We start from the raw sequence: 26,586 nt of genomic DNA on the forward strand, positions 1-26,586 counted from the left end.
CCTCTAACCTGATGGATAAAAAATATGAATTAGTGAAATCATTCAAAGACGAGACCCCAGTGGATTCTACATTGATCCGCCCCTATCGTCTGGTAGAAAATGTTAGGTGAGAATAATGTGCTCCCCTCGATCAGAGGGTGATCCAAACTCTATGACTCCCCCCATATTCATACACCACATATTAAGGGTGAGGACCATTGGTGTCTCACCTTTGATAAATTTTATCAGCATTTTAAAGTGGGTTTATACCTAATGTGTGGCAAAGAAGTATGAAGAAAGCACAAACCTCTAACTGCTGACAGGTAAAAGATACAGACTAATGAAATCCTTCAGTGTCTCTCTTTATTAGTCTTTAACTTGCAAAAAATTCACATCCACCTATAAAGGAAGATTGTCTTGCATATTTCTGAATTTGAAGGACCATTTGTAGATCGGTCTATATTGACTTGGAATTAATCAAAGTCTAGATGTAAACAAGGATTGATAAAAAAATTCAAATTCGATGGAATTAAGGATGAACTGTATATGGATTGACTAGTTACAGCTGATTTGATCCTATTTCTGTATACTTTCTTCAAATCAATCAATATAATAAAAGCTTCAAGATCAGCTTCAACTCAATTACTCAATCAGCCAGAATTTGATGTAAACCATAATTGAACTACCTACCTCTCTCGATCGATCAAGTGGGGATTGGTACCATTTCAAAAATCATAATTGGTGAGCCATCGGTTTGATCCAAACCTGTTTCGTGTTTAGAAGAAAAATCGTTGAACTGGCGTAAAATTGATTTATTTTGTTTGTTTACTAAGTAGTCCTTTATAGAAAAATCTGAGTTGGGTGGCGCCGGGGTTAATCAGACTTTGAAACTTGAGAGATAATTAAGATAGAAAAAAAATTGGTGTTTGTCGGCTTAAGTAAGAAAATTAGGAACCGAATGAGATAATAATTGAGGAGAAAGATTGTAGAAGAAGTGAAGAAATAATGAAAGACCCTAAATGGCCGTCCCATCTGATGGAAAGAAAACAAACAAGAACACCATTTCAGAGAAAAATGTTTGAAAATGAGATATTAGAACGTTGTTTGTGGTACGTGTTTGACCCTTCACAGAGTCACAAATACGAAAGTAACTAACTTTACCTATCTATTTAATTATAAAAAGCCATCGCCCCTTCCTCTAAGTTAAGCAACCAACAACTACCCACATTCATTTTATTAGATTCACAATTCAGATACTTCTAGTTCTACTGTTCATGTTGACCTGGTCAATTATAATATTGCACCCAAGATCACATTTTAATCCATGGCAAAGGGAGATTTTTGGCACAACAATTATAGCATCATAAGGAGTGGGGCCCATAGGTTTACGAAACCAAAGAGAAAAAGATGTAGAAGAAAAACCGAAATTCGAATATAAGACTTCTGACTATAACTATACAAGAGACTGTCAACATTGTGCCAGAAACATCTCCACAGTTGACATGAGACAATGAATTTGTAATTGAAAGGTGCATGGCGGATAAATAAGGCAACTAACCAAATTAAGAATGCCAACTTAAGTGGGAGAAGGAATTCCCATGTAGGATAATCTCTTCACTCATGATGCATATTTGACCAAAAGATTTTACGTTAGATTCCTTCTTGATGGAGTAAGAACTCACGCGTGTAAAGGGTGGTTAATGGTTAAACCTGACTTGATTTGTATTAGGAAAGAAGAGCTTAGCGAGTCAATTGCAAAGCCAGTTGGTAATGAGTGTGGATCATATCTCATGATGATCTGTGCTCCCCAAACGGTGTTACAATCACAAATTATATGGAGCCCACAAGTAAAAAATAATTCATCATCCTAACCCTATGGGTCAACCCTCGTCAGAGTACTTCGCATTGAAGGAGACGATCTCAAACTCTAAGACAGAATGCAAATGTTGAAGGTTATGAGTGGCCAACATCGGACCCAAAGATCCGCGTTATTCCAACTTTATACAAATTTTGTTTTGGCTTTTTCTTCTGTCTACGTGGATTTGATTCTGGATCCAATGTGAAGAGGATTAGTCCAAAAATACAAGCAAATGTATATATTAAGTTAAAATAGGGAATGTCTCGTTTATCTTTCAGTTCCTATATAATATAATTAGTTATAAAATTTAAATATTAAGTTTTCATGCTCTCAACTCTCTAACGGCCCTCCACCATTTTATTTTATTTATTTATTTTTTTTTTTTGGCTTGTCTTATTTTAAATTAACCACAACGTGACACGTTGCCTGCCTGGATTATTTGCTTTTTCTTTCAGAACAAACTTTTATTTGACGGAAAACACCTCAAAAAGTCTTTAATTGCCAGCGGATGCGGTCAACGGAGGGAAGGTATATGGCAAGTTGATTGAAGGATGACAAAGCTAAAGTGGTAAATTTTTGATAAAATGAATGAGAGGTGAAACTCCAATGAGTAGTTATCTGTAAAATCTTTTCATAATGTATGGTGAAAAAATGTAAAGAAAAACATAGATCTATACTTTAACAAATAAAATATCTAGATTTCACCATTAACAAAAATCATGCGGTAAAAACTTATCATGTTTGCTCTTTTATCCCAAGAACATGAAAGTGGCAGACGGTTAATTATAATTTTACTCAGTGAAGAGGAATATGAAGATTTTTATAAGATCTAAACTTGAGGATTCACAAAATAATGAAAAAGTGTTGGAATCAGACTCAACTCTTCTATAAGAGTTTAGATCTTCAACTTGGGGCAAATTTTACTTACAAAATGAGAAATCTCGACTACAAGTTTTGATCTGAACTAACTTTATAGTGTTGCGTATTTTTTTAACAGTATCCAAATAAAATTATCTGAAATGACGACAATTATCTAGTTTTAGTGTTCCAAAAGGCAGTAGGTGACCACAATATGAGACGTGGTTCCTGAATGGTCACAACCCTACCAATGGCTAACACTACTTGGGGAGTTGGGTTTGTGGTCACCATTAGCAATTAAATGCATGGAATTTTTGTTTCTAACTAAAACACTCACTCTGTAGCATTTTAATTTAGGAGCCTTCTTTCATGCATTATTATCTTAGCTTTTATAATGTTTTTATTTTTTTTCTATTTTTAGATGAAAAGTAGAGAGTTCACTACTGATAGGATACCAATTAAAAATTCTCTAGAGTAGAGAGTTCTATGCTCTCTTCATACTTTCTCATATTAGGTATTCTTGATGTGTTTCAAATTGGTTGAAAATCAACAAAACCAACAATAATCTTGCACCCAAACTTAACAATATCAACTTCTTGAACAACCACTCCTCAAATAGAAAAAAACAAATGGGTTGGTTTATGTATCTCCAGTTTTAAAGTTGTAATTGTTTTCCCTTACATTAAACTAAAAGCCTAGGATCATTGTGGGTGGTTTAAATCTGGTTAGCTAAAAGTATAGAATCTTTTTTCCCCTTTTTTTGGGTAAGAAGCTAGAATAATAGAATCAATCTAGCATAAGATTTGGATTTGTTTGATAATTCATCTAGTGTTTCTATTTTGAAGAACACCAAAATACTTAGTGAATGTCTTAGAAGCAGAAACATAATTTTAGGCATTTGATAAATTTTGTTTCTAAAATCAAATCTGAAAATTATAATAAAATTTACAAAAACTGACAATGTCATGTTTAGAGTGTCAAATTCTATAAATAACCCTTTAAAAACTGTTTCACTTAAACCTAATATGCACCCAATTTTTGTTTCGAAAAACAGACACAACAACAAATATTTGTTGTAAAAATCATGCAAAACAATGCAGTTTTATCAAACAGTTTTCAACCGATTTTTCTGCTCTTCGAAACAAAAAACGCCAGACACTATTTTTTCGGAGTGTTATCAAAACAAATCCTTTGATTTCATCAACTAGAACCGATGTAGGAAACAATTCCTGGTTATGCGGTTATCCATCATCTAGGTGTCGAGTTCAAATCATCTCCCCGTCGATGATGCACTTTGTGCTCCCGGACGGCTTTACAACCACACACTACAGTGGGCCCACATGTAAAAAACAATAAGACATTTTAAAAAAATAATCTCACCATCTAATCATGTGGGCCCCACAGTAGTGTGTGGTTGTAAAACCGTCAAAGAGCACAGAGTGCACCGCCGACGAAAAAATGATCCGGACAACTAGGTGTCTCCGTGGCCTCGCGTATCACGCGTGATAGATGTCACACCTCACACATATATAATATAAGCAAGTCATCATCTAACTGGGGAGTGGTAGGTCTTCTTCCTTAAGTAATTTAGTACAAGTTCGAAGGGTAAAAAAGTAATCTTGCAAGTACAGGGAAACAAAGAAAATGGAGAAGGAAACATTTGAAGTAACTGAGTGGTCCGGTTTGACCGCCAAAGTTAAAAGTCTTTGATGGTGACCATTAGAATCCGAGCTACCTGGTTTTGTTTGTTAATATTGTTTCTATTTGCTTAAATCTTAACACCTTAACCTGGAAAAAACCCCTTAAAGAAATAACTGAAATTTGTTACTTTCCTTACAACAAAATTAACTGCTTCCAAAGATGAGATCAGAAAGACAAGGTTAGAAACAAAATTACTAACCTTCCCCATCTGCTATAAGTTGAAGAGATCAGATAATCCAGAGAGAAAAGAAGAAAAAAGATAGGGATCAAGCAAGAGAGGAATTGGTGTGAAGACAACAGCAAAGTTGAAATTTTTAAAAAGCAGGAGAAGGGGGCGTGCGTGCGTGCAGAGGGGAATGATTTTTCCTTGCTCAGAGAAAGAAAGAAAAAAAATTGCAGTAGAGATTATTACAGAATAGAGAGATCAATAAAAAGCCAGAGAGAGAAAAGAAAGGAATTCGTGTTGGTTCGGTCAACCACGTTTGACCGAGTGGTTCTGCTTCGTAAATACGACAACTCCACAGGAAATCGCTGAGAGTACCAATGGCGAAATGGGTTGCTGAAAGTATAAATAAGCTCAATTGGGCTCTTTGAGACTTTGAGAGACGAGTTTTTTCTTTTGCCTTTTTGTTTTTCTATATATATATATTTTTTATTTTATTTTAAATACATATATATATATTATATATATATGTATAAGGAGAGAGACTCTTAAGCTGTGGCCTGTGGCTTTGCTTTACTTCTGATCCTCTGAAAAGATAATGAGAACAACCACCAGAAGAGGATTTACTTCTCAGAGAGATAGAACCCAACCTTGCAAGAAAGGGAGAGCCAAGAGGAAACGATGTTTGTCTGATGGAGATGTTATGATTCTTCACAAGAAGAAGACCAAGACAACGAAGACGTTTGATGCTTCTGGGAAATCTGATTTTTTCGATGGGTTACCAGATGATCTTATTGTTTCTATACTCTGCAAACTTAGTTCTTCCGTTGCTTCTCCTACTGATTTCATCAACCTTCTTATTACGTAAGTTTCCTCTCTTTCTCTGGCTATCCCCTGCTTGGATTTGGGCTTCTTTTCGATTTTAAATTGGTGAAATTTATTCCCTAAAAAAAACGTGATTTTTGGGTAACAGATGCAAGAGACTCAACGGTTTAGCTCTACATCCTCTGGTGTTATCTAAAGCTTCTCCTAAGGCCTTTGCCGTTAAGGCGAAAAACTGGTCTGAATCAGCCCATCGATTCTTGAAGCAATGTGCTGATGCAGGGAACGTTGAAGCATGCTATACACTTGGCATGGTTAGTTTTTATTTTCTTTCTATCAATAGAGGTAATCAAAAAAGATTCTATTTCTATCTGGGTTTAACGAATTAACGGGAATTTTGCTTCTTGATGGTTGCAGATCCGGTTTTACTCTTTACAGAGCAGAGGAAGCGGAGCAGCTCTAATGGCAAAAGCAGCTATAAATTCTCATGCTTCAGCACTTTACTCACTTGCAGTGATTCAGTTCAACGGAAGTGGTGGTTCCAAGAACGATAAGGATTTAAGAGCTGGTGTAGCTCTCTGCGCCAGAGCTGCCTTTCTCGGCCACATCGATGCTCTTCGTGAGCTTGGCCACTGTCTTCAGGATGGTTATGGAATCCGGCAAAACATCGCCGAGGGACGCCGATTTCTCGTTCAAGCAAACGCTCGTGAACTCGCTTCCGTCCTCTGTTCTACCTCCTCCACGCCATGGTTAACGTGGCATCGTAACCAGAACCACCGATTTCACCAGTTCCGGCAAGCCATTAGCGGTGGTGGTGGTGGTTCTGGTGGGTGTCCGTTACTTAGCGATTTCGGTTGTAACGTTCCGGCACCGGAGGCGCACCCGGCGAATCGGTTTCTGGCAGATTGGTTTGGAATTCAAGGGGGTGTGCCTGGGAATGAGTTGAGGCTTTGTTCTCACTCTGGTTGTGGACGGCCGGAAACTAGACGCCATGAATTCCGGCGATGCTCCGTCTGTGGAGCAGTGAATTACTGCTCTCGCGCGTGTCAGGCGCTTGATTGGAAGTTGCGTCATAAGTTAGAATGTGCACCCATGCAGCAATGGCTCGCCGGAGATGCCGCCGCCGGAGATGCTGATGGTGAGGCCGAAGATAGAATGATCGGCGTTGAAGGAGATGATGGCCAAGCCATTATTGGGAGTTAACGGTAAATTAGTTTTCTCTGTTGTTTTTCTTCTTCCACTTCTTCTCATGGGAAAAATGGTTTCTTATGGTTCAGAGTATTTCTCTTTGATTTTGTATAGGAGAAGAGAGAACGTACTCCTTTTTTTTTCTTCTTTGTACCATAAATAGATCATCGGCTTCAATTGGAAAAAGAGAAATTTCCTTTTTTTTCCTTTTTCTCTTCTTTAGTTTTCCCAATGTTATTTATTTCAATTCAGTAACTCATTTCTTCTTTTCTAATCTTCTTATTCCACCAAACACACTAGCTGCCTCTGAGTTAATGGGATTCTGCGTTGATTTTGGCTTTGCCTTTGCTTCGGAGTGAAGTCAGTCAAGTTTTAACATGAAAACAGATAAGAGGAAGTGTTCAAAATCCAAAATTTCCTTCAAAGCTTATTTGAAAATTTGCTGAAAGCTTCATCATCAACACCCATAAAAATGCTTGAGTGGGCTACATAAGGAATCCAAGGTTGTGTGGTGGTGAATCCTGCTCCCTGCTATTTGGCCTTTCTTTTGGGATTTTGTGGTGGTCAAAAAGAGATAAGAGGGAAAGAGAGATTGACCAAGCGAAAAGGGGAAGCAAAACGAAAGCAGGTGAAATGCAAGTGGGAGATAGTGTGAGCCGCTTTATACTCTGTCATCCACTACAAAGGAACATAGGAAAGGAGTGTAATAGGACTGAAAGAAATGATGCCCGAACTAAATCCTCATCATAGGCAATTCTGAAACTAAAAAACCAAATGTGCTAGTGCACTTCTGAAACTGAGAAACCAAAAGCATCAAAGAATGAGTTTCATCCGCAAAAGAAAAAAGCATAGGCAAAAACTAGGTTATGAGTATAAGAGACATAACTCATTCTCTGTAAACATGGTGACACCATGTTCCTCTTTCTTTTCTCTCTCTCTCTTTCTGTGTCTCAGTACACATAAAAACAGTTGCTATGGTCTTAGAAATTTGAAAAATAAGCTATAGACAAGGACTTTTTACCCTTCTCATCAATTGATGACACTGATATGGGTCCATGTTCGCCAGGCTAAAATGTAAACCCTACAAAAGCAATACCATAAGAGATGACAAATAATTTTGTCTCGTTCTTTCAGGGTAGGAATAGGAGAATCCAGAGTACGCTTCTTCCAGAAGTAGACGCCTTTTGAAAAACCAACTCCCAGTCTTTAGTGGCTGCCGTGGCGTGTGGAACGTATAAGATCATTTGATAAGATAGACTTTGAAGTAGGTTGTTTCTGTTCAATGGATTAAGCTTACTGTATGGCTTCAGGCTCTGACAAAGTCATCATTTGTTAACTTTGTCTGGTATGTCCATCATCACCATTGGATCTTACCATTTCCACATTAGTTTGGGCCCCCCATGTTAAGACTTTGCACTATTGGACTTTCAACATTTAAACTTCCAAAGTTGAATTGTCAACCAATTCCAGTCTTTATAATCCGTTTGTTGGTGATCTATCATCACCACCAAGTGAGGGAGTCAATCTCTCCTCTTTCCATATAAGAGCCATGGGAGTTGAGCAATTATGTCCGTGTGTGAATTGCCATGGCAGGCATCAGAATCTACTTAATGTCATGCAAACACCCCATTCTAAAGCGAAAATACTCACATTACAAACAACCGCTCTGCCATGAGGAGTGGTACGTACTAGTATACCATCTGATCAAACAAATGTCTAGTACAGCATCTTGTTGCATCACCAAGTGACCGATCTTGTACAAGCCTACATATTTTGAGGGTTTATATCGAGACAATGTTCCATCACCATCAACAGCTATGTAGTATCCAATGTGCATAGTTAAAATCAAAGAAAACACATCTACATGAAATATATCTAGTCCCCAAAACTTAAACCCATTGAATAAGAGCGAGCATTCTGGCAATATTTTATTGAATTTTCAGCATTTTTCCTCTGCATTTTGAGGGGATGGGCATTTCATATGGATACAAAATATGCCAATCGCACAATACGACCTCACCTTTCAAAAGGATCTCCTTTATTCAAGTTCAATGACGGATAAGCAGCTGCAGCTATCTTCTCCTGAAGATTGAATCTCTTTGCAATCAATGGCCGAACATCTTCAACTCCAACCAAAGTCTCCAGGAAAGGAAGTAAGGAAGGTAATTCTTGATCCAGCCGATCATCAAACCAACTCTCAATTGGGATCCCATTGTCCACTTGAAACCCAAAAGCCTGGCATGAAACAAGCCTTAGGTTTATAGAAATTACATGCATTAATGTCATTCATTACATTACAAAGCAAAAAAAACATGGGCAAACACATGTAATGAATGCTACACCCGTTGGAGCATGCACTACCCAGACATTCACAACAAAAACCGGAAGATAGCATTTTAGAGATGAGGTCTTCACCATAAGTCTGTAACAATCCTATATAGGAGGCAATTGGTGGGTTCCGATGTTTATGGAACGTACCCAGCCAGAATTGCATCACTTTCTTTGTCAATATGCAGGATAAGCATGCTCAAGCCAAGTGCATTTATAATCAGGCATAAGCAAGGGTCCACATGCAACAAATAAGACTACATAATGACAACTCAGCTTAATTTTATATTATCAAAAAACAACGTTAAACAAGGCATACAGATGGGATTGAAAGGTTGAGCAAGCACAAATGCAAAATGAACAGTCTAAGGATAACGTAAAAGGGAGTACAGTACCTACTCCAGGTCCATGCCAAGTGCAGCCTGTTGCATTATCTCAGTTTGAGGATGGATCCATGGGTGTCCATGGACCTCCTCTATACCGTGGGCTCATATATGAATAGCTTAGCTAATTGTAAATTATCTTTGGTATTGGAAGGCTAGTTTGGCTAGGCAAGGCATTCCCCTCAATATTTGAAATTTACTTGAACAGACTAACGTATTTTAGCTTCATAACTGAATATTTATCTCTGCCCACATGTGGATAGGTACCTCTTATTTTCAGAGAGGCTGTTTTATTCATTTATTTTTTAGAGAGCATTCATTGACATTCTCTTGACAAGTATTAATTCCGTGGCATCAATTGTCAATGGTTTGTTCTATGGCCAAACACCTATGCATCACATTTGGTAGTGTCTATTAAATACTGTTTTCTGATTTTTACATATACCATGCACAGTGATAATATTATTTATTAACTACAGGGCACATGAAAACAATACAGGATAATGAGGTGTGAATAATCCAGATTCTTGTCTTGTCCCTACTTGAATGTTTGAATAGACTTCTTTTCTCTGGAAAAAAATATGGACAACACCAAACTAGTAATTTTCGTTTTGGTGGTCCACTGGAGCTCCAAATATAATGTCTTTATGACAGGGATGAAAACCATCTAGCAATTCATCCAGTAAATGAGGGAAACCTTTTCCCTGCTATTCTTGTATCAGCAATCCCTACTAACAGGGTTGGGGCATATAGTTCTAGCGAGATTTCTCTAGTACCAATCAAATCAAAAGTATAGTTATTTTCCGCTCAGCAGGCATTTTGCATAATATAATAAGAATTTAAATATTTTTTTAAAAAATCATTAAGGGGTTAAAGAAACAGACCATCTGAACTACTGCTTATTTGATAGAAGCAGGCAAAATAAGCTAACTTTTGTTCAACAACTTTTTGACGAAAGAATTTACCTTTTGCTTTTTATTCATTAACATTTCAACAGAATTTCATAATATCGGTCAATTAGAGATCTGAGAGACACCACTGTCTACCTGTATGACACTAATTCTATAGATAGAAAATATGATATAAGCACGCCTATATGGACATATAATGAATCAATCATGATTTCTTCAAAGTTTAGAAAAAAGTAAACACTTGGGAATCCAGCAGGCGTGACTAGTAAACAGGGTTTAGAAATTTTCTCATCATAAGATTTATAGCTCTTTATTTCTTAAATAAAGATTCAACATAAACTTAATTTTAGTCTTAAAATCATTTCAACTTTTAGTGTATCAAAATCTTGTAAGGGAAAAGTATAGTACCTGTGGAGAGTTGTCAACTATGATCACACGAGCCAAATCACGGCCCAAAACAGAGAGATCTTTGAGGTAATTACCATCCACAAAAACACAGGATTCACGATAAACACGATGGCGAAATATTCTCCTTTTGGGATCCAGTACATTCAGAAGCTGCTCTGCATAGATTGCTTGACTCGCAGTAAAGATGATGATCTCAAAAAGGCTGGCAACCCTTTCGAGAAAGTCCTTAAGATGAGGGCGACAACGGACATAAACAGTATGCTCCTTAAAGTTAAAATTCACGGAAAACGTAAAATCCGCATCATTGCAGTATTCAAGAGTGGAGTGCACAAGTGTCTCTGCCACCCCAAAAAAAAATAATCTCAGAGAAAACATTAACCTCACAAGCGTGTATAAGCTGTATTGCTGTAACATGCAAAGTTCAGCAAACATGCATGAATGATGAGAAATTAAAAATACTTGGAATTATTTAACATAAAAAAGAGCAAGCAAAAAGTATAATTCTCACAGGAAAAAAAATGACCAGTCATATTTAGTACCCAAAGAGAGACTGAACCATAAAAGGCGAAATATGAAATGATGATGAAATTCTTACCGTCCAAGTCCAAAACAAGCGTAGTACGAGGGCAACTCCGTGTTTGCTTTGGGAGTAGCATGGGTCGGAAAGCAGGAACCACTGAAGACAAGTCCGGTAAATTTTTTATAAAAAAGTACGGATCAAAATCATCGGTTTCTTCAATGTCATCAGTCTCAACACACATCTCAGTCGAAATTGAATCTTGACTGAGCTCATCAACACACTCCAATTTCGACTGCTGCATGGCGAGGTATATGGCTGAAACCTCAGATGACAGACTGGCCGTGACTAAATCCTTATCACAGTGTGACACTCCATTCGGCTCCAATGAAGGCTTCCAATGACCACCATTCTGAATAGTCAAGTGCTCCGAGGAAATATCTGAATCCACGTCCATATCAACAGGAAATACAGAATTAGTATCTGTTTCAACGTTCTGGCCAGCATTCTTCTGCTCATCCGTTCTAGTTGGATTAGAAGTTTGCATAGATACAACACTTCTTAATGTAGCAACAGGTTCAATAATTCCAGAGTTCTGATTGATTTTGTGGTCTTCGCTCCGGAAAAACTTAATGAAATTAACTGAAAGCATTAAATAGATATGTATAAACACATATTGACACATCCAACATTTAAAAAATGCATTTCTAAACTGGAATGAAGTGGGATAAAAGATCTGAGGAAAAGAATGTGTGTGTCACCCTAGAAATAAACACATAATGATAGATAAATCTATTTGTGCAGACATCTGAAGCAAAAGGTCCAGAGGCATTCAAAATTATCTACCTCCGTTAGGAAGGGTTCCTGCATCTTTTGAAACATGAAAGGCTGGCGAAAATAAGGTATCCAATGTGCATTCATCAGTCCCTTCATGAAATCCCTACAAGGTCATAAGAACATTTAATACCTTCTGTCAAAATGGGGAAAGCAGGCCTAGGTGACTAGCAATGAAGAGCCAAACAGAGAACAGTAGTCTGATTTAAAAATGCAAAAAGTTACCAAAACCTGCACTGGTGGGACTTGGTAAGTAAAATAACAACAGATGAGCGAACTATAGAAGTGCAAGCACAATGAAACTCAACACAGGAAGGGTTGGATGAGTCAGCTTTAATACACAGTATAATCAATAAAATCTCACATAACCCAACCACAATAAATAAATGATTTCTTTCATTTATATATATTTAATTATTAATTCTTTTGGTTGTTGGATTTTTTATTCTTTTTTTTTTTTTTGGGGGGGGGGGGGGGGAGTAATCAGCAGTATCCCTATTCACAAAATGACTAAAATTGGCACCTGAAATATGGTTTACCAGAAAAAGAAAAGGACAGAATTATGTGTCTAGCTTTTTATCAACTGCCCATTTAATTATAAAAACAACATACTTGAAATTAAAGATTGTGATAAACTGAATACCAAAATATGCCTTCCGACATAAAAAGGCATCCCTAATAACAAAATGGAAATGCCTCACATCGCTTTGGTGCTTGCATGAGCAAGTGGACTGGATACATACTTCAAAATAATAAGTTAAAGATGCCCTAAACCTAAATAGATGTCAATAAGGATATACAAGAGACAAGGGGAAACAAACAGATTGCCAGTCAAACCTAAACAAAATCAATGCTTTGTCAGCTCAAGTTAGTCCAAAAACCATAAATGCTAAAAAAAACCAACCCAATCAATTGACATTGAAAACTTCAACATGTAGGCTAAACCTAGTTTGCTGACCTGTCAAAATGACAGCCATTCTCTTCTGTGTCAAGCAGTTGCAAAGTACATGTTCTTTAAAGTCAAGTGCACAAGGTTAAAAAGTGTATCATTGGTATAAGGTTGAGCTGACTAAAAGGCTAACCATAATGACATAAACTCAACAATGTTATAGAAAGTTTTTATTAAGAGAGATTCTACTACAAAACCAGTGTGGTGTTCTCTCCAACGATGCAAGTTGCAGAAAGTTTCTATTAATAGATATTCTACTGAGAAAACCATGTCTTCATGATCTTGCCAACCTGTTAAATACAAAACCATACCCTTGTCTGTGAAGACATTCTTTTAGTTTTCCTTCGAAGTGGCACCAGTATATTGTAAATAATGGTTTACTTATTCCTGATGGAGTTTCATTTATTTTTCAATATTACAGCATAATTATTTACCTAAATATGCCCAAAAATAAAATATGTTCAACATATCATCATATAAAACGAAAATACACATGCAAGCACTTAGCATATGGCAAAGGGAGACGATTCAGGACAATAAAAAATAATAATATAAACACAGTGATCGAGTAATGAAGTCCAGTAAGCTTTCACCTTTTGTTCAATAGGAACACCATTAGTTGAATCATTATCCAAGCATCTACTGCGATCCCCATCACATGTATGTTTCTGGCTAGGATTCAAATTTTTAGCTGCTACTGCCTCTTTACTTTTCTTTGGCACATGACCTATTGAAAATTACACCAAAAACAACGATGGCATATAAGATTCATTTGCAAATAACGAAGAAGAAATACCCACTAAGCAATTTAATGAGTTTAGTTTTTGCAACATTTAAAAAAAAAAAAACTTAAGACTTGATTGTGCTATTGAATACCAACAAACCCTTGATTCAAAAAAGACCTAGGCCTACCTTCTAAGTATCAAATAACTCTCCAGTTCTATGTCCCCAAAAACAAAGTTAACAACAAAAATTGAAAAGAAAAAAGTCCCCAAATGAGGGTGTCGCCCTAAGTTAAACTTGAATAACAATAACAACACACAACCATACCATTAAGTTCCCAGAAAACACTTCATAAAGCTGACAAAGAACATAAATGGAAACAAGTAACAATTCTGAACTTAGAAGTTAGCAAGGATAAAGGGTACACCGGGAGGTTTTTCGATCAGTGTTCAAACATGAGCAGAATTTCCTTCAGAAAGTGAAACATCAATGCAACAATTAAAGAATCAAGAAAAAGATGATAGGTTACCAACTCTCTGCTTTCTAACCGAAGATGTAATAAGCTCTGTGACTTTGTTTTCAACAACATGCACACTCTCAGCTACTTTCTTCTGTTGTCTTGACAATCTTGGACTGGCATGTTCTCGAGCAGCATTTCGACTAGATAATTTCTTCTTGGTTTGCATCGTTAAATAAAAAAGCAATCTCTATCCAGATGATGACTAACCTTTACTCCTAAAGAGCAATGTTGAAATCAACATGTTTCCCCCATTCTCAAGCATCTGCCCAACAGAATACAAAAACATATGACAATGATGAAGCAGGAAATCTGAGCATCTATACTGACAAGATGATTTTTCCATTTGATAGAAAATGACCAGAAGTATTCCTCCATTGCTCAAACACGACCAAGGAATAACCTCTACCATGTAAATCTTAAAAAATAAAATTTAAGAAATACCACATCATTAATCAATAACTTGCAGATATTGAAATTATAAATATCCCACCAAAATTCACAGGAAAACATATGCAAAGCTGGGATCTGTATGACAGACAGTCCGAGAAACACATAAGATATCAGAAATTATACATTTGTATGTGCACACAGGGGAAAGAAAAAGTTGCTGTCAGAATTCCGAAGACAAGCCAAAGCAGAAACAAAACACTGCAAGATGTAGTAAAATGTAGAGGCGTTCAAATTCCCAAGATTCAAACAGAATTAAAAGCAGGTCCTCAAGGAAGATTCCAGGCTAATAAGTGAGTAACTATCAGGCTTTCTATTGTTTGTCGATGGAATATATTTAGAGGCCACAAATGCAAGGAACGATCTAACCTGGCTAATATATGGAGTTTTAAATCCCATGCAATCAATGCAGACCTATATTCACTTTGGTAAATTGATATTTCTATTAATATTAAAATGAAGATTTTTTTTTCCATTTTAATTAACGAGATTTACTATCATTTTTCGCATGTCCTCGGAAATTTATAGTGGGTGAGAAAGGTCTTCCATATCCGCATAATGATTTACTGGAGATGAAAGAACTATTAGTGAAGATTAACTATGGTACAGCAATTTGAAAATGAAACTGGACTAGTAAGCACCAAAAATCAAACTAACCAAGATCAATAAATAAATAAATATATAGTAAAAGTGCATTTTTCTGCATGAGCCATGAGCGCGTTGCTAAGTTCAAACGTGAGACCTTAATTAACTAAGTTCAAATGCCAAAGTTTTAGCAACGATACCATGATTCAAATCCAAAAAATGAAATAATGGACTTCGTAATTCATGTAAGATTAACTACTCAGATTAATGAATTAACGACCACAATTGTAAATCAATTGACCAAACCCTAATTACTGAAAGGGCCACTTAAATCCAAGTAGGAAATCATGCAAAACCGCTGAAAACATTAACTACCATTTGGAATTAACATAAAATCTAATCGCTCCTCAAACAATACTGATCTCGCTGACCATTACAGTGGCCCACTTCGACCAGCAAACTATCAAAATACGGGCGATTAACCGGCTTGAAGTACTGCAATAACTAAAACCCTAACAACTTCACCAACAGAAGAAGAAAAAAATAGAAGACAAACTTTACGTTAAAAGCAACTTCATAAACTCATACCTGGAAAACAAAATCCTTCAGAAACGATGGAAGATGTAGAAGATGAACTATTGTAGCAGCTGCTCCGATCGATCAGAATGAAAATTAACAGATAAATAAAGAGAAATGCAGCAGATCTGCAGCCTCGGGACCGAACGAAACCCTAAACTTCTAAAACATTGATTGGATAAAGACGGACGGAACGGAAGAAGGAAGTGGTGTATATTTTCCCTCCAAAGACAGAAAGAGAGGGAAACTGAAGGCTCCTACACTTTCTTCTTGTCGGGGATAGAGGAGAGAGAAAGAGAAACTTTGACAGTACTACAGATAAACACTATATAAATATAAATATTTTTCCACCGATAACCAAACGAGTCTTACGATTTTATCTACCGTTGGATCTTAAAGCTCGGTTTCTGTGACATCACTATGCACACATCCAACGGTTTCAATTCCTTCATTTTCAGTGCTTTATTTGATCTTCTTCTCTTTTTCCCGTAAATGAACCCTGCGGCTATCGGGGTACTTGCCCGTTGGAGGGTTTCTTCTTTTTACAGATGAGTCCAACTTTTCTATTGTTTTTACCGTTCAAGTCCTATCGTGTAAAATACTGAACCCTTCAGAAATTTTCAAATTTTGAAAACAACGAAAAAGTGAGAGCCCGCCTGCGATGGGGGAAGATGGTGGATTTAAATTTGGTCAACGCCATGTTCTACCATTCTCTCAATTATCTTTTCCTAACCACATTAAATGACCTCATTACCCTCCCATATATAATAAAACCCGTCCCATCACACAACAATTCTTGGTTATTTGAGTCTTTTTGTTTATTTTCCTTAATATTTTTGGTTATTTGAGTCACTACAGTAAGGATGTGATAGCTTTTTAACCCCTACACAACAACAACAAAAACGATGCAATAGTTCCCCTCATACAAAATAGCCGTTGGTTACCTTTGGACTCCACCACCCAAGGATAAAAAGTCAGAATAAAAAGGGAAAGAAAATTAACGGAAAAAATGGTTACCACCAAAATTAATCAATATCTCTATTAGTGCATTTAAACCTATTGAAAATGATATATCACAATTGGAACAAAAATAAATAAATAATAAGTTCAAAAAACCCTCCACATTTATATGTTGACATTTACATTTTGGTGAACTATTAATCGCACCAACTCTCCATCAACAACAAATAAAATGCTTATTAATCACAACCTGAATTTGCCCGGGAACTAGTATTATACCTCATTTAGTCATTGATAAGAAAATTCCTCATACTTAAAATAGTCACTTTAAAAATTATATGTATGTTATAAATAATATTGATTGTAGATATCCATCATCCCCAAATATACAATATTTCCAATTGAAGATCTCAACTACCTCGACATGCAATCATAGTAATTCATATTCCCATCTTAATTGAATATTACAGTGATCTCAACGATCTCAACACACAATGTTGACAATCAATATTTAAATTCTATGCACTTTCTATCTTAGACGACAATTTATCATTATATATGAAGATCATTTTATTGTATGTAATAATCATATATTGTATTTATCTGTAGACTATGGTATTACCATATCAGAGAATATGCTAGTTCCATTATAAATATGTAATGACTAACTCAATAGAAGAGTTGAACTCATCTTGTTTTTCTTCTTTGTATTTAATATTTATTTATTTTATAACAATGTAGTTATTATATTATATAAATACACACAACTAACTCTATATCATTCTATATCTGGTCACAAAAATTCACTTATTTATATTAATTTTCCTTTGACTTTTACAAGTAAAATAAATATCACATGTAAAATATATTACTACTAAACATAATATAAAATATATGTAGTTATATAATCACTTATCTTCCCTTTTTTTTTTTGGTTGCCAACCCCGATTTCCAAGGCTTTACCTGACCACTTCTCTTCCCCTTAGTTCTCCTTACAACCAAACAAATTATAAAGGTATCAAATTATTAAAAAACATAAAACCCTTAATTCACATGGTAAAATTTGAAATTAGTAATGTATAATGTAATAATGTGTATGAATATCGTAGGAACAAACAAAGTGATCTTTGAGGTTTTATATATGATGATAGACCGATGGCGGTTTGATCAAGATTTATTAATTCACTTGAGACCCTTAGTTAAACTGCAAACTGAGGAAGATTTCATTTCATATACACATTGGTCTGCAGTGTGTGGAGTATCTTTAGATCTCAGATTGTAATGATTTAACCTTGAAACACTCAAATTAAATTATTTAAGAAATCCCAAACGAGGTTTTGAAATTAGTAAATAGTAAAATCTGAAGAATGCGAATGGGTGAAAAAAAGATTGGTAAATTACCAAATTTCAAATTTTAAATTGTTTGATTCAATAAGAGTAGAAAAAGGAAAAGACAAACTTTATTAACTAGGCACTCCTCCGGAAATTTACTCTAAGGGGCGGAGCGGAACATGCCCTTCCCCTGCCTCCCCTGCGAAATCACATTTGATTATTTGAACCCTGCCCCAACTGCAAGTAGTGATGGCCCGCCGAGTGCAAGTAATCTCACCTCAACCACCATGCCCTTCCCCAGCCTATCACCCCGTTCATCCCTGCCCCAACCCCTTGTAACTGACTCCACCAAGCCCCAGAAAATCAAAAGTGAATCTAATTTTGTTTCATTAATAACGTTTACTGCACAAATCGAAGTGAACCAAGGAAACAATGAGTCAAATAAATCAACATACAAAAGAAAACTGTTATGCTGGAAACCTGCTTGTGTATTGTCGCTGGAAATTCAAATTTGAAACCACTGTTGAATAACTTACTCTGTAACTAATATTCAAAGAGAATCAGAAATCGATGCAAAAATATGTTTCTCCGAATAGTTACGGTTGTACCTGATCAATATTGACAACGAGCTCTCAAACTGCTAAAACATAAATTCATCAAAAAAACCAACAAACGTACATGGGACCATGTGTGGCTTTTTTTTCTACATATCTCAGAATCTTCAGAAAATTCAAATAAGGCTCAAGGATAAATAATTGGATGATCTTATCTGGGAGGTGGAGGCGGTACATGGGACTTTGCCATTCCTATCCAAGTAACAATGCCAACAGCAAGGATTATCCATCCGAATATGTCATACTTGAGGTCACTGCTTTTCTTGTTCTTAGACCCCTGAAACACAATGACGAGGGTTAGTGGACATTCCTTGCAGTGAAAGAAAGGGGGTGTTGATCACTCGGGGGGTGTTGATCACTCGTGTTTCTCAGAGAGGAGCTTGTTAACCAACACAAGGGTAGCATAAGGTTACACAGAGGCTTCATACTAGTACTAGCCCCACTATGTTGTATTGGGTACCTCTAGTGCTTCACGGGTAAATGCTACTGTCAAATTGTAATATCCAACTTTCCATACTTGGGTGATGCACAAACAGAACCCATAGCATTCACAAATGAACAGGTATGCATTCCCAATATGCAATGCTACTGTCAGATTGCAATCTACAACTTCCCATGCTAAAATGTACACAACAGGACCCTTTTTGAACTACGTCAACCTATTCACAAATAATAAGTTGGTACACATTCCGCATATGCCACACTCTTTCTTAGTCTTCTGATAAATTCAACAAATCATTAAGAAGATTTTAAAAGTGAATAAAAGAAAGATAAACAAGGATAAGTGGTTCGCCTATATGGCAAACATATGACATGAACAACCATGTGCTCAGCAATTTGAAGAACGACATGCGACACAAACAAGCAAGCTTCACACAGCCAGACAGGTTTTGCCACACCCTACTCTGATATGTACTTTTTCCCAAGACTCATACCCACCCCGACACATCACATGTTTACAGAATAAGAAGTTAAAAACCAACTGAGAAATCCTGAACCCATCCCCACAATCAACTGAATCAAGCTGTGCAGCATCACATCTTCTTATAGAACATCATATTATTGTTTTAGGAAGCCTTCCAAAAGAAACAGAAGGTACCACATTCACACTTCAGTTCCACATTAATAAAGCACCTCCCTCATCAAAAAGCAATGTTAACTCAATGCTCAACACACTCAGTACAACACATCTTAATTGCTTTAAACATTTAGGGTAATTTTCATTTGGACTCCTTCAGGTTTGATACAAGTCACTTCTGATCTCAAAAAACGGAAGGCATCGCTTGTTTGCTGAATCTGAAGTGGGGTGAGGAAAAGGGGTCGAAAAAAGTAAATTTTTTCATGAAATCCCAAAGTATGGTTTGTTTGGTTTATTGGGATGGGAAAGTGGCAAGCAAGCTTACTTAATTTAAGGAAGCCTATCTGTTGATGTAACATGTCAATTTTTCCCATCCCACCCCACCCATTTTTTATGGGACTTTGTGGGAAAGTATTTAAATATAATAAAAGTGGAAACAACTAGAACTTTTACACAAAATTATTTCATTTCCTTTTCTATTCTCCACCCCACTACATGTGGGTCCGACAAGTTTTTTTTTTCCCACCCCTTTTTATCTAGCAAACAAACGATGAGAAACAGTTTCCGTTAGTTTAGTCAAATGTCCTTCTGCCCCTTCAGGGTTTTGGCCTTGTTGTCATTGGGATTTTGCTTGGATTTTGATCCATTTCATAGATATTTTTGTTCATCCGTCATACCTTTTGATTCTTTCTTCTATAATCTCATTATGTGCAGTAGACACAGATCAAAGGTTTAGCAAAGGAGATAAATATATATATATATATTTTCAATTTCAAGAACTGACAGCTTACACGCATACCTTTTTTTCCCAGAGAGTCCAATTTTTTCGATTCCATCAGCTATATAAACTCATTGCCCTTGTTGCTTGTTATGTGGATCGACAACCTTGTGTTTGTTTGGATTTGCATTTCATCAAACAGGTGGACTTAGAATCACTTGAGCAGAGGGGGAAAAAGTTTATAGAAAATCATGAAACGGGACAGGGCAGAAGAAGTGGCGGTTCTCAGCAACAGCGGCAGCAACAACTCCTTAATGTTGTCATCTTCGTCTTCTTCATCTCGGACATTGCTACCGCAGCCGATGGAAGGCTTACAAAACTATGGTATCCCTCCTTTCCTAACCAAGAACTTCAAAATGGTGGAGGACCTCTCTTCTGACTCCATCATCTCATGGAGCAGATTGAAACAGCTTCAACTCTTGGGATTCCCAACAATTCCCTACTACCCTCCTACCCAAATACTTCACACAACACTCCTACCCAAATACTTCACACAACAAGGCCAAAACCCCTTTCTCTTCATCTGTCCTGTTGGTCAAAAGGGCAGACAGACATTTTGGTCATAAAAATGATTAAACTAACGAAAACCATCTAGTCATTTATGGTGTATCCTTAGTTGGTCTTTTTTAAACATCACAAGGAAGGCAAATGCAAAATGTCATTTTTTTTCCGGGTCAAACCTTAGGGGGTGCAAATGAAAATTACCCAACCGTTTATTTAAAGTATTTCATATTATAAAGAGACTGAGCTTGCTCCATCATTAATGGTTAATATACTTACAATAAGAAAGGCAAATAACTCAGAGGTGCAAATAACAACCATCCAGATTGTATAAAGCCCAGTATGGCTCATAACTAATGGGGTTAAGAATTACAACCCGCTAATAAAGTTATCCCAATGCAAACATAACAATACCAGCCACCCCCATCACATTCCCTTACTTTAAAGAAAATGGAACCCAGATTTTTACCTTCTCAGAATCAGAAGCTAAAAGCCTATAAAACAAGGGCAACTCCGGACAAAAGTCAATACAATAATCTTAGAAGTAAGTTTATTTCCTCAGCAACTAGCATTTCTCAAGTTCCCACAAGGACAAAAACTATTACTATTCCAATCTGCCACTAGACAAGAAATCATAAGATGAAGCATTATCTGAAGATTACTTTCCTATGGGATTGCAGTTTCACCAACTTCATTCTGCCACTAGGTCAGAAATCCCAAATTTTGAGAGGAAGAATGACCTAAATCCAGAGGATAATATGCAGCATTGAAGAATCTACCGGCTACCACCTGTCCCAGAGGATATAGTGGCTTTGGATCTCCATAACAGAGGAGCATATATGTGGATAGGACCATCTGCCTTGCCTCTTAATATAATTGCCAAGAAAAAAGAAAAGAAAAGCTGAAATTTCACTCTCCTCACTTACATTATAGGGTGCCCACAGTAAGAGTGGGGCCTTACCAATAAGGATAATGAGGTGATATAGCTGGTTTCCAACCTGAGCTTCATTTAATTCACTTATCAGCACTCCATTATATACACAGGAAGGGAAGTGCTAACCCAGGTTATTACCAAATCCTTTCAAATTTCATATAGAAATGCGGACGGATTGGGGCTGAAATGTAAGAGCCTCAGGGCCTCACTGATGACAATCCATAGATAGGGGAAGCAGCATCCAACAGCATAAATCTTACTAGTATCAAAGTTATTGAGAAAAGGCAAGGAACCCTTAGACCTGATATCAATAACATACCAACCTATACAAAGGATTACTCTAGAGTTTACCTTCGCATTTGAAGAAGTTGAAGATCCTCCCCCCATAGACTGCTGAGCAAGCCCGTGCTTATGGAGCTCCATATGCAATTCTGGGGCCTAAAGATGCAAGGTAAACAATGACTACAGTGGCAGCAACCAAATATTAATTCAAATATGCATGGGGAACTAACATGAGGAAACGGAGCACATCAAAACTATGACCATCACTCCCTCATACAAAAACAGACAGAAGTAGAAAAGTATAGACTCCATCTAGTTATAAGGTAAATAATCAAATTTCTGTATTGATTTATACTCAAATCAAAGGAGCTGGGTTGAAAGTGATGTCCGTCATAAAATGACAGTTGAATATGATAGAGAAAGTGTTGGGTTGAAAGTGAAATCCATACAAAGAAACTGCAGGTAGTGATAAAGAAAATTTTCAACTTCAATTTTTCACTTTCATTTTACTTCCCTTCACTTAACGTGCAGCCAGACAACCAGAAGAAATTCCAAACTTGTTATTTTACAAAGGATCATGCTGATGCATGTTCATTGTGTACATTTATTTGTGCAGAAGTGCATTGGGGGGGGGGCAGGATAGGAAATATCAGTACATAAAAGCAGGCAGCAATACAGTCAGTATACTAAAGGGCTTAAAATTGACACCTTTGACTGATGAAGGGAGACCCAGGTTTACATGATCACCTTATGCCCAAAACCTAAGGCACTAATGGAAATTGTGCACTTTCATTCTGCCCAAATTTATTCCAAGGAGAGGAGCTTGATACAACAGTAGGATTGCTCTACTGAAACCTAGTTGTTGCAAGTTCAACTTGGGAAACAGACTCACATGAAGCAAGGGTAAGACTGAGTACATTAAGATCCACACTGGACCCTGCAGTGGCATGAGCCACATGCACTGCACATGTACCTGTTTATGCTTGATAACATCCCTGAAACACTTTCTAGTCTTTGAAATGACCCCATCAAAGCTTGTTTTCCCTATGAATATCAGAAGTGTTCCATTAAATCCAAACATGCCCCTGCATTATGTTGGAGTTTGGAAATCTTTAAAGACTGAAACTTAACAAGAAGCCAGCCACCTTAAACCCAACTAAAAATGGCCAAGGGGGTTGGCAACCTCATAAAACGTATATCTACACATGGGACTAATATTAACATTAACACAATCATGTTCAGAAAATAAAGGGGTCGAAAATCTTCTTCCTGGAAGTTGAAATTCCTGAACATATCGTGCCATGGGGTTTCAAAAGATCGTTGAACTTCAGTTCCAAAGATTTTTTTTTTTTTTTTTGGGGGGGGGGGGGGGGAGTTGGGTGGCATAAGACTAACGGAAGGTTTATTATGGGGGTGTTAGGACATTCTTCTTCTTTTCTTTTTTTTTCATCTGTAAGAGTGCGAGGACATCCCTGACATGGCTCAAAATATATATCAATGAAAAGAATAAGATAAGTAGCGTACCTTCGCAGACATTTCTAGTGACTTGACGTAAAGCTCGTTCCCTGGATCCTACAAGATAGAAAATATCATCGAACCCCTCTAGTGCAAGAACAAAAACTATACATTGCAAAATAGACCCATAAATAGGAAAACGTAAGAGAGCGCAAGTACTTCATCTATTGCTTGCTGGAAATACTGAGACGCCTTATCAAATGAAATCTTTGCAACGTCATTATCAGAAGTCAAAAAAGCAATAGAAGTGTGTGCATTTCCTAAGCACCAAAGGGCGTCGTGCTTCTTTGGATCGACTTCCATTGCATCCTCCAACTTAGAAATCGCTTCTGCAATAAGAAGGGGAGTTTGTCATACAATTGCACTGAATATGTTACATGGCAACCTTTATCTGACCAGAAATAGTACCATTTATCATCTGCTTTGATTCGGGGACACTTTGAAACTGTGACAACTCAAGAAGCGCCCCTCCCCATCTCGTGAGGTTCTGCGTGAATCAATCAAGAAGCTAATAAGATTTACACCGGTGAAGATATAAAATCCACTGTATCACAATGCACACACTATACGAAACAAACAAATTCAAGAAATACCATTGAGCTTTAGAGATTACAGTAAAATCAACCTATCATCGCTAAACTACTAGTAAACTTCGACATTGACTTGTAAACAAACTGTTATTTTGTCTGGATCACATAATGAAGGTTAAAAACCCTAAACAAAGTGAATGAACTAAGAACTAATTGACAAGAGAAGCAGTATACGAACATCTGCATCGAGAGGATTTTTGGCATAGGTCGCCTCAGCTGTCTTGCGAGCATGTTCAAAGAACAGAAGCCGGTCGAAATCGTTCTGAGGCATATCCATATCTACAGAACAATTGCAGCCCCACTCGAGAATCCTCGGTCTCGCTAGGGCTTGTTGCTTGACTCTACGGTTATCGCGCCGTGAGCCTTCTTGTCAAATGAATCCGAACACCTTGCGGAAAGCGGATACCTGATTTTCTTTCTATATATATTGCGACCTTTCCCCACCCCATGAACATGGAACATATGGTTACGATTTACGAATCCCCTGTTTTAAATTAAACATTTAAACCCCCGCTTGTCGAAAATACGATAATACCCTTTGAAAATATTTTTTCACATGCACCCCTAACTTTTGCAATGAAACTCATGACACCTCCTTGAGTTTGCAAACTTTACCAATAAGTCCACATCGTTAGGCACCATCAGAGACTTCTTAGTGAATAGATCATCGGGTTCAACTCTTGCTGAGACATATTAATATCTCCATCTCCGGCTTAATAAAATCCCTTTGTGTAAAAAAAAAATTATCGCTTTTTAATTAATAATTAAAATTCAATTTTTTTTCAAATGACCCTTAACTTAGGGCTTTTTTTTAATTAATTTTTATTCTTATTATTCGATTTCTTTATTATTTTTAATTTAATACATTTGTTAAGATTTAAAATAAGAGAAAGAGTCCTCATCCTTGCAAAGCTCCTAGCAATGTCTTCAATTCACTTTTTTTTTTTTCCCTTTACTGGTTAGGGTTGTGAAAAAACAAAAACGACCCCAATACCAACGGATTTATGTTTTAGATGTAGCTTTACTATTTTACCCTAAATTGGACATTTGAATTTGAAGATCTCCTCTAGAAAACATCATAATGAAAATTTGACCTATAATTTACAATAGATTTTGAGTTTTGAATAAATTTTATTAATTTTAAATTAACGTATAATTCAAAACTTAATGCATCAGAAAAATGAAAACTATCAAAATTTGAAATTGATAATTGATTACAAAAAGGCCCTAAGGCTCACTGTGATAGAAATGAAGAATTGTGGTCCTTTTGCTTCACCTTTGTCTGGGTTTTCTTAAAGAAAAAGCAATCAACAACTCAAAGTCAATCTAGGATTATTGACCCCTTATTATATTTCCCATTAGGTTTAATTTTCTTAATCATGACAATATTTTCTTAAATAAAAGTATTTGTTAAGTATCATATGTATGATTTGAGTTTAAAACAAAGCTAACATATAAAACATGCTTTAAATTGTACAATGAATGGGTGGGTGAAATAGCCTAGACAGCTTACTATCAATGTCATCTCTCCAATAGGCTTGAAGCTTTATTGGGCATGTATGGATATGATTTATTATTTTTCAGCATCCTAACCTCATAGGTTTTTTTTTTTTTGGTAGATCCTAACCTCATAGTTCAGTCGACCTAAATTACGTAGTCGTAGTCATAGTCCTAGATCAATTCATGTGTACCTTGATTACATTATAATCACGTGCAAAAGCTCGTAGAATTTTGCTAGTTTGTATTATTGAATTATTGATAGCCATATTTCATAATAGTATTGTCTATTATGAATTACGAGTGCAAATTTCATTCAATTCATTTATAGACAAGTCACTTAAACTTCACATGCAAATTGAGGATATAATAATAACTGTATATTATTTCATGAAAATCTTATTTAAGTTGGTTAATATTTTTTTTTATTATTCAAAAACCCTAACGATTTCTCACCAAATTCTATTATTAATTTTTGTATCAAATTTTCCTTTTGACGTGTCATATTTATTTCATTTTATAATTTATTATGAACAAAATTATCAAATTATTTCTCATTTTCTTTTACCAAAATTGAATTATTGATAACCATATTGGAAAATGATAATTGATACGAAAAAGACATACAAACTATAGTTTTAACTTTTAAGCTTATATATTTTTTTTCTTTTTTTTTCTTTCCCAGCATGGACATTTTAACCATTAGCTTGAGATAATTATTGTAAATAAGACATTGTAATTTTGCCCTGGAAGAA

At 36.3% G+C, this 26,586-nt stretch overlaps 3 protein-coding genes across 4 annotated transcripts; 1 reads left to right on the top strand and 2 right to left on the bottom strand.

Moving 5' to 3' along the window:
- Positions 1-4,648: 4,648 nt before the first annotated feature.
- Positions 4,649-6,909, top strand: LOC149019989 (F-box protein At1g67340-like). Its single transcript, XM_089147987.1, has 3 exons — positions 4,649-5,423; positions 5,533-5,695; positions 5,799-6,909. The coding sequence occupies exons 1-3, from the start codon at positions 5,158-5,160 to the stop codon at positions 6,582-6,584; spliced, it is 1,215 nt and encodes a 404-aa protein (XP_089004113.1). The 5' UTR covers positions 4,649-5,157; the 3' UTR covers positions 6,585-6,909.
- A 650-nt stretch (positions 6,910-7,559) lies between these two features.
- On the bottom strand, positions 7,560-16,062 carry LOC149019990 (uncharacterized). 2 transcript variants are annotated; one of them, XM_089147986.1, is made up of 7 exons: positions 15,763-16,062; positions 14,152-14,404; positions 13,493-13,626; positions 11,963-12,056; positions 11,195-11,557; positions 10,600-10,937; positions 7,560-8,804 (listed from the first exon to the last, which is right to left on the bottom strand). In XM_089147986.1, exons 2-7 carry the CDS (start codon positions 14,306-14,308, stop codon positions 8,586-8,588), a joined length of 1,305 nt encoding a protein of 434 aa, XP_089004112.1. In that variant the 5' UTR covers positions 14,309-14,404; positions 15,763-16,062; the 3' UTR covers positions 7,560-8,585. The 2 variants fall into 2 exon arrangements, with proteins under 2 accessions (XP_089004112.1, XP_089004111.1); XM_089147985.1 differs by having other exon boundaries at positions 7,561-8,804; positions 11,195-11,758.
- A 2,370-nt stretch (positions 16,063-18,432) lies between these two features.
- Positions 18,433-24,775, bottom strand: LOC149019991 (mitochondrial import receptor subunit TOM20-like). The gene is made up of 6 exons (XM_089147988.1): positions 24,513-24,775; positions 24,153-24,231; positions 23,904-24,073; positions 23,754-23,801; positions 22,299-22,385; positions 18,433-18,933 (listed from the first exon to the last, which is right to left on the bottom strand). The coding sequence occupies exons 1-6, from the start codon at positions 24,609-24,611 to the stop codon at positions 18,808-18,810; spliced, it is 609 nt and encodes a 202-aa protein (XP_089004114.1). The 5' UTR covers positions 24,612-24,775; the 3' UTR covers positions 18,433-18,807.
- Between the last annotated feature and the right edge of the window lie 1,811 nt (positions 24,776-26,586).

This window comes from Hakea prostrata, chromosome 3, assembly GCF_041222555.1.
Source record: "Hakea prostrata isolate BN-2017 chromosome 3, UWA_Hpros_2, whole genome shotgun sequence".
Lineage (NCBI taxonomy): Eukaryota > Viridiplantae > Streptophyta > Magnoliopsida > Proteales > Proteaceae > Hakea > Hakea prostrata.

Coding starts and splice junctions, on each gene's coding strand:
- LOC149019989 (XM_089147987.1), top strand. CDS start 5,158: ATGAGAACAACCACCAGAAGAGGATTTACTTCTCAGAGAGATAGAACC. Junction 5,424..5,532: donor TTCATCAACCTTCTTATTAC/GTAAGTTTCCTC, acceptor TTTGGGTAACAG/ATGCAAGAGACTCAACGGTT. Junction 5,696..5,798: donor CATGCTATACACTTGGCATG/GTTAGTTTTTAT, acceptor TGATGGTTGCAG/ATCCGGTTTTACTCTTTACA.
- LOC149019990 (XM_089147985.1), bottom strand. CDS start 14,308: ATGCAAACCAAGAAGAAATTATCTAGTCGAAATGCTGCTCGAGAACAT. Junction 13,627..14,151: donor GGTTAGAAAGCAGAGAGTTG/GTAACCTATCAT, acceptor AATTTTCAATAG/GTCATGTGCCAAAGAAAAGT. Junction 11,759..11,962: donor AGGAACCCTTCCTAACGGAG/GTAGATAATTTT, acceptor TAATGCTTTCAG/TTAATTTCATTAAGTTTTTC.
- LOC149019991 (XM_089147988.1), bottom strand. CDS start 24,611: ATGGATATGCCTCAGAACGATTTCGACCGGCTTCTGTTCTTTGAACAT. Junction 24,232..24,512: donor AAAATCCTCTCGATGCAGAT/GTTCGTATACTG, acceptor TGATTCACGCAG/AACCTCACGAGATGGGGAGG. Junction 23,802..23,903: donor TCCAGCAAGCAATAGATGAA/GTACTTGCGCTC, acceptor TCTATCTTGTAG/GATCCAGGGAACGAGCTTTA.